The 14,857-nt window shown below is 40.7% G+C and overlaps 1 protein-coding gene across 1 annotated transcript in view; it reads right to left on the bottom strand.

The window, feature by feature from the left end:
* Nucleotides 1–532: 532 nt before the first annotated feature.
* ADGRF2 (adhesion G protein-coupled receptor F2) overlaps nucleotides 533–14,857 on the bottom strand; it is a 36,333-nt gene continuing 22,008 nt past the window's right edge. The window contains exons 3-9 of the mRNA XM_049873481.1: nucleotides 13,686–13,728; nucleotides 12,782–12,936; nucleotides 11,424–11,657; nucleotides 9,117–10,478; nucleotides 3,259–3,300; nucleotides 763–822; nucleotides 533–592 (exon numbers count right to left, since the gene is read on the bottom strand). Of these exons, the coding sequence (XP_049729438.1) occupies nucleotides 533–592; nucleotides 763–822; nucleotides 3,259–3,300; nucleotides 9,117–10,478; nucleotides 11,424–11,657; nucleotides 12,782–12,936; nucleotides 13,686–13,728 (1,956 nt within the window). The remainder of the gene's footprint in view (nucleotides 593–762; nucleotides 823–3,258; nucleotides 3,301–9,116; nucleotides 10,479–11,423; nucleotides 11,658–12,781; nucleotides 12,937–13,685; nucleotides 13,729–14,857) is intronic.

Below are 14,857 nucleotides of genomic sequence, written 5' to 3'. Positions count from 1 at the left end.
CCATGCCAGGTGATGTTGGTCCTATCAGATGCTGGCATGGAAAACTCTAGATCACCTTTTCTCTTGTTACTGAGTGTGTTCCCTGTGCCAACCCTGTACCCCCTCTTACTGCACTTTGTAATTTCCCCCCACTCAGAAGAGTTGATGGGTCTCATCGTCTGCATAACAGTAAATGATTTCTAAATTATGGGAATAGACAATAGAACATGTAATAGCCCAACCTTCTGGCCTGAAGATTCTCTCTAACACCCCTCAACAGGTCCCTAGCCTACTTAGACCACTCCAGAAATCATGGCTGCCACCCCCCTCTTGAGAATCAAACTATCAAGAGGCTCTTTGTGTAAGGTCAGAATTTGTTTCCCAGGAATTTTCATCCTTTGAATGTGGTTCAGCCAAATGGAATCACAAAGAATATATGAGCTGTTGTGGGATCCTGAGGCTTCTCACCTCCCTTCGTTTCTGTTTCATCACCTGCTTCTCCTATGATGTCCTTTGAAATCTCCCCTCTTCCCCTGCCACCTTGCCACCCTGGTCAGTCTCCTCCAAACTGATTTAAGTCTGCTTTCATTCCTTCGGTTGTGGTCCCCATACCCTAGAAAGAAGATGAAGTGCTCAAGAAGGCAATGACTTAACACTTTTGAAAAACTCACAGCACAAAGTGTTAAGGCAGTAGATTTTACAACATTCCATATGCCAGAAACTCCAACACTGTTTGAATTTTGTCAAACTTTTAAAATTAAAAATTTAGTATAAAAGTGTTACCTCTGATAACCTGGAGATCCATTTTGCAGAGGTTACTCGACACTTTAAGGCTTCTCTTATCTGGATAGTAAACAAAAGGAGTTAAGAATTTAAACACTGTAAGAAATTAAGAAGTTGATATATGTGATTGAGGCTGAAAAATACTGTGGTAAGGGTGTGTGTTACCAGTTCACTCCTATTAATAGGATATGGAGGGGTCAGTACTCTGGCCACATGGTCTAGGACAAGGTAGGGAAAAAAGGAAAAATGAGAGAAGTGGAACTGGTATGTCTTTATTGTTGTGTGCCATCAAGTGGATTCTGACTCATAGCAACCCCGTGTGACAGATAGAAACTGCCGCATAGGGTTTTCTAGGCTGTGAACTTTACAGGAGTAGATCACTAGCTATTTTCTCCCTTTGGTATAGGACACTGACAATTCAGGGGTCTTAAACCTGGAAGCCCTGGTGGCGTAGTGGTTAAGTGCTATGGCTGCTAACCAAAATGTCGGCAGTTCAGATCCACCAGGCTGTCCTTGGAAACTCTATGGGACAGTTCTATTCTGTCCTCTAGGGTCACTACGAGTCGGAATCAACTCGACAGCAGTGGGTTTGGGTTTTTGAAACATGGACCTAATGACTAAGCAGTACAGTTTTGCCACAAATTCGAAGATTCCTTGACATAGCTTTGGGATTATTTTCTCAAGCACTTGAATAATTAAACAATTCCTATAGTTTATCAATTATTCAAACCTCCTTTTCTAGAGGGCCAATTAATGGTTACAAAAAACAGAATTCAAGACTACATAGCATAGGTCTGCAGAGCCAGGAAAATAAGAATAATAAATAATAATTGTATCTTGTGTTATAATTTTCAAAGTGCTTCTCACACTTGCCATCTCATTTTATCCTGGAAATAACTCTCTAAGATAGATACTATTATCCCCACTTTACAACTGAGGAAATTAAGACTCTGAGATCAAGTGACATTCAAAGTCAGTTAGCTACTAAGAGAAAGAACTAGGATTTGAACTCATGTAGTCTAACTCCAGGTCATCCTATCAGTTTCCCTAGATCTTCCTGGCTGAATGCAGGCACTTTGTTATTTCCCCCTCCCTTTTCCTTTCTGCTACACAAAATGTCATTCACCTCTCTCAAGGCCTTGTAGAAGTTTTGTCTTCACAATTAATCTATACCAAAGTTCTGCAGCTCAGAGTGACTTCACCTTTCCCCCCAAAAAAAGCAGTGTTCATCATGACACGGTAGGCTCCAAAGAAGAAGGAACACTCTCTGGAGTTGCAGATGGTGGGTTGCTGATACTTTGGCTACAAATGCTAGTTGTGGTATTATGAGTAATAAAAAACATAATCATATGATATATATCTTAAATTCTTCCAGTGTTTTTAGTTACAAATTAGCATTTGTTCTTTCCCATAATCTAGTGGGGTAGGCAGGGAAAGCATTACTATCCCCTCCACTCCATTTGAGGAATCTGGGGTTCACAGAGGCTAAGGAACTTCCTAATGGCACACAGCTAGTAAAAAGAAATATCAGAACTAAGATTCTGACTTTCACCTCTGAATAATTTTTACTTTGTGATCTGAGAAGAGAGAATGAAAGGAACACTGTGAGGTTTCCCTTCACAATACGACTTGATAGTAAAAAAAAAAAAAAAAAAACACAAAATAGCCATGTAGTGGAGTTGTTTGCAACCACAGCTGAGAAGGGTTTATGAGGGTTTATGTTTCTTATTTCAGGAGTCACAGTAACACAACGGTAAAAGGAACCTGAGGAAATATTTGGAAACATTTGATGTTTTGTTCATTTATTTATTTTCTGTGTTTGCAGAATCCCCTACCTTGAGTCAATTGCTTTTCAAGGTAAATGCCAGGAATTCATTCTCCCAACCTCCCTTGCAGTTAAGATGCAGGCATGTGAATCCTGATTGGCTGTGTGTCAGCCAATCAGATACAACAATGCAAAGAAGTAGGCTCCAACAGGCAGGGTGGAGCTTAAGCATCCAATTCTAACTTAAGCTCCCAAGTGAACTGTGCTGTCTGTGCCCAGCAGAGGAGAAAGGACAATGCCATCTCTCTTGAAATAGTTCTGTGCCATAAATTGGAAGTCATTCCTAATGTGTAGCCTCCAGACTTCCAAGGCAAAAAGAGACCCTCCCAAAGATGATATCCCAAACTTTAATAAATTTCTTTTCTGCTTTAACTAGTTAGAGCAGGTATCTGTTGAAATCTTGAGCAAGTTACTTATCACTCTGAGTTTCAGTTTCCTCATCTGTAAAACTGAAACTACTAATACCCAGGATTGTTTTAAGGATTAATGTTAATGGGTACGAAATGCTTAAAAGATGATATATATTACTTGTATTGTGATGAGCAGGAATGCCCTGGTCATGTGCCTGGACAAATGATTGAGAAAGACTGTCACTGACTGGTCTTTACAAGTGAGCATTTCAGGGCCAACTATAATAATGCAAAGAAAACAACAAGAAGAATTCACAGTACCTTTGGATCAAGGATTGTTCCAAACAGCAAGATGAAGAAGCCCTGATAAACACAGGAGAAGAGAGGAGGAGATCTATTCACAAAATAATAACGGTAGTAGTAGCAGTAATAGTAATAATAACCAGCATTCGTTATCAGTTCCAATTCTGGTAAAAATATTTTTACTCTGGTAAAAAGAAACATTAAATCTGAAACTCTCATTTAAGGTTACAACACCTAGATTCATTCACTCAACAGGCATTGATTGAGCATCTTCCATATGCCAGCCCCTGTTCAGTAAACCAAACAGACCAAGGTCTCTGCCTTCATTTGGGAATATTTTAGGAATTTTTTTTTTTTTTTAAGTTGGGCAAAATGAAAGTCCTTTGCGTGTAACATGAGCTGTGCATCTTACCTTAGTATAACGGTCAAAGAAAGAATCCAAGATGTTAAGTAGTGGATGGTAGCTTTAGTGTCCAGTGTCTGAACAATCAGTCATAAAGAAGCCTCCACAGGAAAGAACATAAGCAGCTGTGCTCATCTGCCCATAAGCCCCTCAACTTCCCACCCCCGTCTACAGCCAAAGGATGTAATAAGACTTGCAAAAAAAATCAAATACATGCATCCCCAGAAAAATTGATAAAACACAAATAGATTGCATCTCTAAGCCAAAACAGGGCTCAGAAAGAGGGGTTACAAATAAGAAGGTATAAAGGGAATTAATTAGCTTTTTTTTTTTTTTCATATGGGTTAGGGTCCATGCAAAGAGAGACCCCATTAAAGTCATAAGCAGATTGTTCCTCCATAGTTATAGTTCATTGTAGTTTTCAAAGATTTTCCCCCTCCCCCCGCATCTATTGGCAGAAAGCCATCCTGAAAGAAGGCAGGACAGGTATTAGCCCCATTTTACAGATAAGAAAAAGGAAGCTCAGAGATTCAACTTTCAAAATGTGATAGAAAGCAACAAATGTGCAAAATTTCTCTTGAGTATGTGGTCACTCCTTTCTTGGCTCACCAGAGAAGGGAGTTGGGATGATGGCCAAGTATGCTCCTTGTTAAGTTGCTCCCATTTCGTAAGTTGATGTGAACCCCTACCCAGCCCAGAGGCACATGACTGGGATGCAACTGGCACCATAAATCTGATACAGCCAGGCGCTCATTAGGGAAAGCAATACCAAACCCACTGCCACTAAGATTTGTCAAAAGCTTAGCTAAGAGGAGGAGGTCTTTCAAGGGGCCATGCAGCTTGTTCATTCCCCATTACACTAAAACACATCCCTTCATTAAGCCAGGCCAGTCAACACCCAAAACCATGGTCTTTGAGTAGCTTTTATTGGATTGCTTTTTTTGTTTGATACTGTTAGCCTACAAGAAAATTTTTGAAATCTGTCATTCTGTCCACTAAAAAAACAGCATTGATAGCATGGTCTATTAATTACAAAGCATCATTACTGTAAAGTTTTTGGTACTAGGAATACATTACAAATCAGAATCTCTAGGCATTTGGCCCAAGAATTAATCTTTTTCAAGTATCTGGGAACCACAATTCTAGCATGATCCCTCCACATATACAGCTTCCTTTGGCTAAAGAAGAATTTCTGCCCTCACAAAATTTTTAATCACTTGAGGTTGGACTATTCACATTTGTATTTGCAACATTTAGGATAAGGCTTGGCACAAATATATGCTTAGTAATTGTAGGCTCTGTGTGTGTGTGTGTGTGTGTGTGTGTGTGTTTAATTATGTAATTATTCAATCCGTATAGCAGGAGTTCATGGGTGGTACAAACTGTTAACTCACTGGGCTGCTAACCTTGAGGTGGGCAGTTCAAGTTTACCCAGAGGAGCCTTGGAGAAAAGCCCCGGCAATCTACTTCCAAAAAATCAGCCTTTGAAAACCCTATGAAGCACAGGCCTACTCTGACACACATGGGGTCGCCATGATCAAAATCAACTTGATAACAGTTCATTTGGGTGTTGTTTCTTTGTTTAAATACTTAACAGGGAAATCTTCTACAAGGATCATTTATCATTGGTCCATGCCAACTTGGGAAAATTTATGTAAAACATCAACCAGGTAATTTGGATAAAAAATTCGTCATAAGTTCAATATCCGATTGAGAAGGGATGAGAAAATACACCTAGAAAGAATTCACTGGAAGCAGCATTTTTGGAAATCTTTTAGTAGATAAAGCAGGTAACACTCAAGGTTTTAAAATATGTGCTTTCTTCTTTTTCTCATCAAAATAGCCATGAGGGGTCCCAAAACTTCACCTACCCACAATTACTCTCACTAAACACAAGATAGGACACAAAGCAGGACTCATGGATTAACAATACGGGCTGTCAAGGTAGTAATGCTTCCCTAATAAAGAAGATCTTTGATCTTTCACCCAATGTGGGTACTGCCCGGGTCGGATTACCCAATAAGCAAGGTATACATGGGCTTCCTTGTGCTTATTTACTAATCTGTAGTGCACAATTTCTCATGATGTGGTGAAACCCATGCGAAATCATATACTGCAGATTAGTAAGTGAACACAGTTAAGCTCATGCCTACCTTGTTTCCTGGTTAATCCACCCTCGCCCTGGAGTCAGGACCAGGAAATCTCCAATAGGCTCTGCTTCCTACATCTTCTGGGCCTCCCAAATATGTCTCTGAGTCTTTCTTGCTTGCTTGCTCCTCAGCCTCAGCTGCTCCTCATCTCAGCTCACCCTAGGACTCGCCTGTCCTGCTACTTCCGTTCAGTGAACTCTGTCTCCCACCTTGGTAGATCCATGGCTCCCCTTTTTCTCCTCCCTTACTGGGCTCCATGGACGCCCTGATTCCCTAATGTGCTGGTGTGTGGCAATAACTGAGTCTGGATGGCCGGGGTGGCAGGGGGAGGGCCTAATTTATAGCATTTGCAGATCTCATTGGTTAAATATTCCCACCATGGTGCAAAGGTTCACACTGAACTACTAACCTAAAGGTTGGCAGTTCAAACCCATCCAGCAGTACCACCAAAGACAGGCCTGGCAATCTGCTTCTGTTAAGATTATAGCCAAGGAAATCCTATGGAGCGGTTCTACTCTGTAGTACATGGAGTTGTCATGAGTCGAAATCAACTCCTTGGCAACTAACAACAACGACAACAACAAATGGCCCGTTTAAATCTAGCAACGTGCTGTCACTAAATACAGAGTTGGGAGAGAAGTACAGAAACGCACCATCTTCCAGTGTTTCCACCACGCAGGCACAAGAGATGAAAACAACTGCAAAAGCATGGTGAAATGACTAAAATAATTAGGAAGTGGTGAGTTTTGAGTAGGGCCCTTGCTTTTCATATAAGTTACTTAATTGCATGTCTGTATAGGTTTTTTTTCTATATAGCTTATTTTTAAATGATGTCTGTGTTTACAACCAGCTCACAAAGTTCCTGAAACTAAAACAGTCAGCTCTTGTGAGCCAGTATGAGCCAGCTCTAGCATACCCCTGCCTACTGCCCTCCCCAAAGTCTGGCTTTGGCCCAACCCTGCCTTCAGCTTCTCACTGCTGGCCCTAAGATGGCTCCACCTCCCTCCTTGCCAGAAGTCAGGGCAGAAACTGAATTGAAACTATGTATTAACCCTGTGATGACAGGTAAAGGAGCTAGGGACGAGCCATTCATAGTATCAAAATAGAAGTGCTCCTAACCTAGTCCAAAACAAACTCACACATAAGATGGCCCCGAGGGACACAAGGAAAGGAAAATGCTGAGCAGTAAGATGTGAACCCGTTAAGTCTTCATGAAGAGTAGGCATGGGGAACGCTGAACTGAAATTTAGGAAAACAGAGTCTTTATCCCAGTTCTATTCAAAACTAGCTGTGTAAACTTGCACTTGGTAATTACTTTTTTTTATATATATAATGCAAATGTCACTGGATGGCACAAACTGAAATCAAAAGGTTGGTGGTTTAAAGCCACCCAGCGACACTGTGGAAGAAAAGCCTGGTGATCTTCCCTAGAGATGACAGCCAAAAAAACACTCTATTGGACTCAGTTTTACTCTGCATGCATGGGGACATTATGAGTCAAAATCAACTTGATGGCAACTACCAACAACAGCATGTAAATGTGAAAATAAAAGCAGAGAGCCAAAATGTGAGGCCTCCACTATTATTAATATTGTTCCCCATAGCATCAAAATGTTTGTTGTAAGATGATATATATAATTAAGTTTTGAAAGAGAAAAATTAGATCCTTGACTTAAAATCTCTATTATCCATTAAGTGAAATAATTACTTGAATGTAGTCATACTGGCTACTGTGTGTATCCAGAAACAAATATTTCAGAGGTCTTTAGAAAAATGAAAGCTTTCTTTTCAACTAGATGTTATTTATATATTTAGTATTCAATATGATACACTTCAGTTCATTGGTATACACTGTAACAGAAAAAAAATTTAATCAAGAAGGGAATTATTGAATATAAAATATTATGCACCCATTGAAAACAAAGAGGCATATTTATGTATAGTGACCAGGCAAGATGTATTTCTAAGTGAAAAAGTAAGTCATTTAATTCTACTCTGTCCTATAGGGTCACTGTGAGTTGGAATTGACTTGATGGTAGTGAGCTTTTTAATATATTTTTTTAACCCCATATTATGTGTAAACATATTTGTACATGCATAGAAAATTTTGCACGGTTACACATGAAACTGTGAACATTGCTTAATTCACAAAAGAGGAGAGGAGAGGACAGACCATTAATTTTTTATATGACTATAGAAACCCTGATGATGCAGTGGTTAAGAGCTCAGCTGCTAACCAAAAAGGTTGGCAGCTCAAATCCACCAGCTGCTCCTTGGAAACCCTATGGGGCAGTTCTCCTTTGTCCTACAGGGTCACTATGAGTCAGAATTGACTCAACGGCAATGGGTATGGTTTTTTGGTTTTGGTTTTGGTTATGTATCTCATAGCAACTCATAGTAACCATATAGGATAGTGTAGAACTAGCCCATAGAGTTTTCTAGGCTGTAGTCTTTATGTGAACAGATCCCCAGGCCTTTTCTACCACAGAGTTGCTGGAGGGGTTCGAACCACTGACCTTTCGGTTAGTAACTAAGTCAGAATAGACTCAATGGCACACAACAACAACAGCAACACGACTGTGTATCATTTGCTTTGTTAAAATAAGTTGTTTTCCAACAGAAACTACAATAAGTGAAAGGAAATATAATAAACTTGCAAATTTTAATAATTCCAGATACATACCTAAATTGTTTGGGGGGATGATATTGTTTAATTTCTATACATACCAACTGAGTCTACCGTTCGGCTGTTTTCTCATCTTTACATCATTTTAGTACTTGGTGCTTTCTCATTCACCATTGTATTTCATTTTCCAAACACTGCTATAAAGTAAGCAGTATTATACCCATTCTATAAGTGAGAAAAATACAGCTAAGAAAAGTTACACAAATATTCCAAGACCATGGGAAAAAAAAAATTTTTTAAGTTACCACCAAGTCAATTCCAACTCATGGCAACCCCATGTGTACAGAGTACAGCTGTGCTCCGTAGGGTTTTCAAGGCTGTAACCTTTCCAAACAGATCACCAGGCCTTTCTTCCAATGCACCTGTGGGTGAGTTCAACCTGCCAACCTTTCAGCTAATAGGGGAGTGTTTAACCATTTGTGCCACCCAGGGACTCCAAATATCATAGTATACATTAGTAAATGAGAGAGTCAGGATTTGAATCTAGGCCTTTCTGGATCTATAGCTCATTTCCTTACTCAATACACTATTCCAAATCCATTATCTATTATGTAGAAACCTAATGCCACAAGCTTATCATCATAAAAGCTCTTCAGGAATCCTCACTTCGGACTTGTTTGGGAGCACCTAGACTTACCTGGAAAGCATTGAGCAAGGAGAAGATAACGTGGAAGGCCAGGGAGCTACCATCGATGACTGTGGCTATTCCGAATCCCCAGGTCAGTCCCAGCAGCGGTGTGAGGATGGCAATATTCTTGCAGATTCTCACAATGGATCTCACTTCCTGGAACATGGAACTGCCAGCGGTGGCTCGTTGGGTCTTAACAATCACTAGTGTGGCTGTGGTCAGGTTTACCACCACGATGGTCAGGGCTGGGACCACAAAGGCCAGGAGGGCCTTGGTCTTGTCCCAGTTGAGCCAACACACCTCTGGACGCAAGTAGCCTTGGCCAGGCTCAGTGACAGCAACTGTGATAACAGCAATGACTAAAGGACCCCCGTAGCCAACTACAAAGAGACATGCCACCAGGACTGACTTGGGCAGTGTATGGAAAACAATCAGGATTCCATAGAGAATAAGGAGTGCCTTGGCAAGCATCCAGAAAAACACTGAAAGGTAAAAGAAATGAACAAAAAATGCTGCCACTACACATCCATTATGGCGTGTCATTGGACCAGCAAAAAAGGAACCTACGATGAACCACACATCAGCCATCAGCAGAGTGGCCGCAACGTTTACAATGCATAGGTGGCGCAAATATGTGATCTCTGTCTTCGTCACTTGGCTCCAGACCAAGGCCTCGATGGACAAGCAAAGGATCAAACTGCAAATTGAAATGCCCAGGCCTACATACGTGATATAAGTCAGGATCGGGCTCTCCATGGCGTGAGGTGACATAAGAATTGAGAAAGAGGTATAGAACCTGTTTGGCTCACATTTGCAAACAGCTTGGTCAGAGTTTTCTTGAATCATTTGACAGGCCTTCTGGTCCCATCTGCTCTCTGAGGAGTGCCAGCCAACACAATGTGTCCTCTTCTCCTCTGACTTGCTGATCTTTTCAAAAGTCAGTGAGACGTTTTTAAGTTCCGTGGGCAAAATGACAGACAGGACAAGCCCATTCACAACGATGTTTTCAAAAAGGCTGGCTTCCAAGATGGCCCCAAGAGTTGGAAAGGCAATGCTGACAACTGGGGAAGAGGAAGGCGCATCCCAAAGTTCATCTCTAGCAATGAACACTTGCCCAGTGACTTTACGGTTGGTGTCATTAACTCTCATAGAAAAAGTGAAATTCTTTTCAGTGTTGTCTCTGGATATGGTGCTACCTTTGATGTGGATGAAGGCATCTGATATGTCAATGGGATGTTTATTTATAGATAGCTTTCTTGCAAAGGAATTGACTGAGTGTAGCAGGACACAGCTGCTGTTTTTCTCAGGGATGAAAGTCCAGTTTGAGATGCTTTTGCTGTTAAGAATGTGGTTGGTAATGATGCTGTAACTCTATCAACGAAGAACAGGTGTTAGTATTGAGCCACTCTCTGAACCCACCAGCTCATTAAAGATTCACTTTCATAGTGTGGCCTTCCAACCAGCAGTACAGACATCCCCTGGGAACTTCTTAGAGATGCAGGAGCTCAGGCCCCACCACAGACCTCATTAATCAGAATCTGCATTTTAATGAGATCCCCAAGCGACTCAAGTGCACATTGAAGTTTGAGTTAAAGGATACAGCCATAAGGAAATTACCTCAGCCTGCCCTCCCCCATTTACAAAATGCCTTCCTATGAGACAGGCAAGTGGGCAACCTCCAACGTTCTCATTTCCATCATCAGCTCCACTTCACACCTGGGTGAAACTAGCAACCTGCTTACTGAGATCAGAGTGTCCATCATGTAATGAACATCTATTAAATCCCAACTGTGTGCAGGGTCCTGTATAGGAGCCTACTAAACTGGAAATTGGCCCCAGAGGTTGAATCTACCTTTTATTATCCTGTTTTGAAGATCAAAAACAAACAAAATGGGTCCAATTCCATTTCCCATTTCTGCGGCAGACATGTATAGCTGTTTTCTTTGCATCCGATTATTTTCCATTTTAGCAACCTGTTCTGACTCACAAATGAAAATAAGAAGCCTTTCTTTCTGAAGACCTAGAATAGTTCTTAGGGATTTTGAGTAGCCAGAATAAATACTGGAAAAGCATACTCGAATGTCCACCACAGTACAAAGTAAGGACTCTCTGTACATGTTGATTAAATGTATTTGCTGTTTCCGTACACTTATTTCTTACAATTAAGATTTATTGAATACGTACTATGCGAGGCATTGGAGATAATGAGGTGAAAGACAACATCCCCAGTCCCCAGGAAGCTCACAGGATACTCCATGTAACCCACATTCCTTTCCCACTGAAATGATGCTCCACCGGGTATTGAAGGCCACTCACCTGCATCTTCGCCTCATCAACATCTGCCTTTAGCTCTGTTGATATGTTATGTAAGAGCTGAACAATCATAGCAATGTTTCCTGGGATCCGGGGAGACTGCTGAATGCCTTTAATCACACAAGACAAATCCTTTGGACATGTCTGCATTAACCTTTCTGTGATGGTCTCAGATTTTCCAGCATAGTGGGTTATTTTTATACTTTCTGTATTTGGTTGAATTGAATATAAATTCTCCTAAGAAATGGCAAAAAGGAAGAAATTTCTATTATGTTACTTTTGTCTTCAATGTAAAAGTACCTTTACTAAAATCTAGGACAGCCTTATTGTACAACTGTATATGGCATAATGTTTTTCTATTTTATGTTTCCAACGTCACATCACCTGTGGAATAATTTGACCAACACCAAGGTATATGAGCCAAAAAATCAAAGTCCCAACTTCCCAACTGCCTACTTCTTAACCCCACTCCACCCCCAAAATAGCAAATATTATCTTTAGCAGACCATTTCAGACTCCTTTTATGTTGTTGTTTTCAGTTCCCATTAAGTCTATTCCAACTCATGGAGCCCCTATGTGTTACAGAGTAGAACTGTTCCATAGGATTTTCTTGGCTGTAATATTAACAGAAGCAGATCACCAGGCCTAGCTTCCGTGGTGCCACTGGATGAGTTTGAACAGCCAGCCTTTAGGTTAGCAGTTGACTGCAAACTGTGCCACCTATGTTATATACTCTGTGTGTATGTGTGTAGATACAAATTATTGATGTGATTTAAGCTTACTTTTGCTATTCCCAAGGTGCAAAGCATGAGACATAAGCATATTTTAAAAATGGAAATTCTGAACCAGATTTAGAGGAATGAACTAGAACACCAAGAGAGAAAAATGACTGAAAATAGAGATAATCTCCCATAGGTTTAAGATTTGGGTCCCACCCTTTAGATGAGGGTGGCAAACTATGGCTCTAGGCTGGTCACCTCTTCTTTGTAAATAAATTTTTATAGGAAGACAGCCAGTTCATTCACTTACATATTGTCTAGGGCTTTTTCCATACTATAAAGGCAGAGTTGAGTAGCCGCAACAGAGACTATATGGCCCACAATATCCTAAAATATTTACTTACTTCATGTCACCAAAGCAACTCAGGCACAAACTTTTAGATGCCCAAAGTTAAGAGCATGATTCTTGTGTAGAGAGAATAGACAGGTGTGGTGTATTCTCATAAAACACGGATACATGCTCCTCTGCCTCGTGTTCTTCCTCTCTCTTAGTGAGGGCAACATGCGTTGCTAATTTGGGGCTCCATTTTGGCATTTGAATTGGCCACATTACAGTCCATGTTGTGAGAGAAAGGACATTACCTCAAAGATATTGAAGGCATTGAGTGTTCGGCAGGTATCAGTGACCTTGTGCCATTTATTTTTCCTGCATGAAAACCCCATGTTTCCCTGAACATCTGGAGGACAGGGTTGACTGCACTGGGAATTGTCCTCGTTGCAGGCACCGTCACATTGGCCTGGGGAAAGAAAAAGCATCAAATCAGATGAAGAGGTCTAAGCTCTGGGCTGCCCTGGGCCAATCACCAAAGTGTCCCCAAAGTGAAGTCGCATAAATCCTGGGGATGTTGGGTGTTTAATTCTTTGTAAAATGGATGGGGATTGAAGTAGGTACATGATTGTCATACTTTTTAGGCAACAAAATCCTGTTCTTTCCAACAAAATCTTATCCTGATCACCAATATATAAAATAGATGAAGAAGGAACTGCCCTTGTTGAAGTAAGAGTGATGAGCCTACAGATCAGTCTACTTGGTCACTCTCATACACTACAAGACCTACCTCAATCCCTATAGCAGCCCCCAAGACCTACTCAGATCCCAGTAGCTCCCCAGAACACAGTTTGAAAGCTACTGCACCTGATGTTCTCTAAGAAGACTCCCAGATCTAGAACTTATAATGAGTTCCATCAGCAAGGACTTCTCACAGTCCTACTCTAGCCATTGCCCCAAGTTGAGCTGACTGAATTCAAAGAATCTGTGGCAAAACACTCAGAACTCTTAGACTGAGGTAGAGCAGAAAGTACCAGGAGAAGAGGGGGACAGGGCTGGAGTCAAGGGTCCAGTTTAATACGAAGGAAAAAACAAAGTCCAAATGCAAGCCATCAAGGATTTCACTCAGCCTTGCCATAAACCAAAGGGGTATAGAAGATGCAGCTCAACAGATGCACAGCAAAATGTCCATTTGATTAGGAACTGCTGCCAGCATACCTTGTGGCCCGGCAGACACGTTCTCCTTGCTTTCTCTGGCAGCCTAGAAAGGGAGAATCAAAACTCAAGTCAAAATCAACTGTTGATACACCAGCCCAAAGGTTGACTTCAGTCACAGACTACACCCATGTCAGAGATGGCTATGATTCCAGGTTGGCCAATAAAAGCTGAGATCATAAAGTATGTCACCAAGGCCCCATTTCTCCTTCAGCCGGTTCAGCTTTCTCTCCCACAGCTATTGGGTAGGAGCCCTCTTTCCACTCCAGTGAGAATGACCCACACTCTGTTGAGAAAACACATCATGAGCAGAGGTGGATTTACGAGGAAGTTAACGAAGCTTGAATTTCAGGGTCCCTTGACCCCTTCTAAGTTCTGGGAGGAGACCTCCCAATGTGTTCACATGATCATATGTTTTATTAAATTTTCAAACATAAAGTATTTTAGCAGCCATCTGTTAAGACCGTTATATTTTGCTACTCCAACTGCCCCTCCTTTACGTCTTCCCTCCTCCTGGGTAGCACTAGAAAGGCTGCAAGTATTTATAGGATCTGGACAAGTAGAAATCGAATGGAGACACATTTAGTTTCATTTAATAAAATATATTTATGTAGTTTGCAGCCATCCCTGCATTACAAAGAGGATATTGGCAGATAAGCAGCATCAATTTAACGAGTATTTCTCAATTAGTCACAGCACAAGAAAATTCTAAATGTCATGATATCCTGAAGCTCACAAATGAAACTTGTTAGAGGTTTCCCAAAATTTGACAGCGGTCTTGCATATTTACATGGCATTCCCAATAACAAATTGTAAAGCTGAAAGATATTTCTCTAAACTAATAATTAAAAAAAAAAAAAAAAAAAACTTGATCAACAACACTAGAGGGAAAACTAGATGATCTTTCTCTTTTGTCTATAGAAAAAGATATCACAGAGCCACTGTCATGTAAGTAAAATCAGCCAAAAATGTAAGGGGAAAGTGTTATAGAGGTGTGTCAGGGAGTTCACTGAGAAAAATGTTATGCTATTTTTGTGAGTTTGTAATACTTTCCAGTATTTTTAAATGTGAAGCCTATTGTGATTTCTTTTTTCACTTGAAGTACATATTCATTTTTAACTTAATTTTGTATTTTTAATTTTGCATTGTTTTTCTTTAAGAAGGCTCCCCCAAAA

This window comes from Elephas maximus, chromosome 1, assembly GCF_024166365.1.
Source record: "Elephas maximus indicus isolate mEleMax1 chromosome 1, mEleMax1 primary haplotype, whole genome shotgun sequence".
Lineage (NCBI taxonomy): Eukaryota > Metazoa > Chordata > Mammalia > Proboscidea > Elephantidae > Elephas > Elephas maximus.
This window is presented reverse-complemented; position numbering and strand designations above follow the sequence as displayed.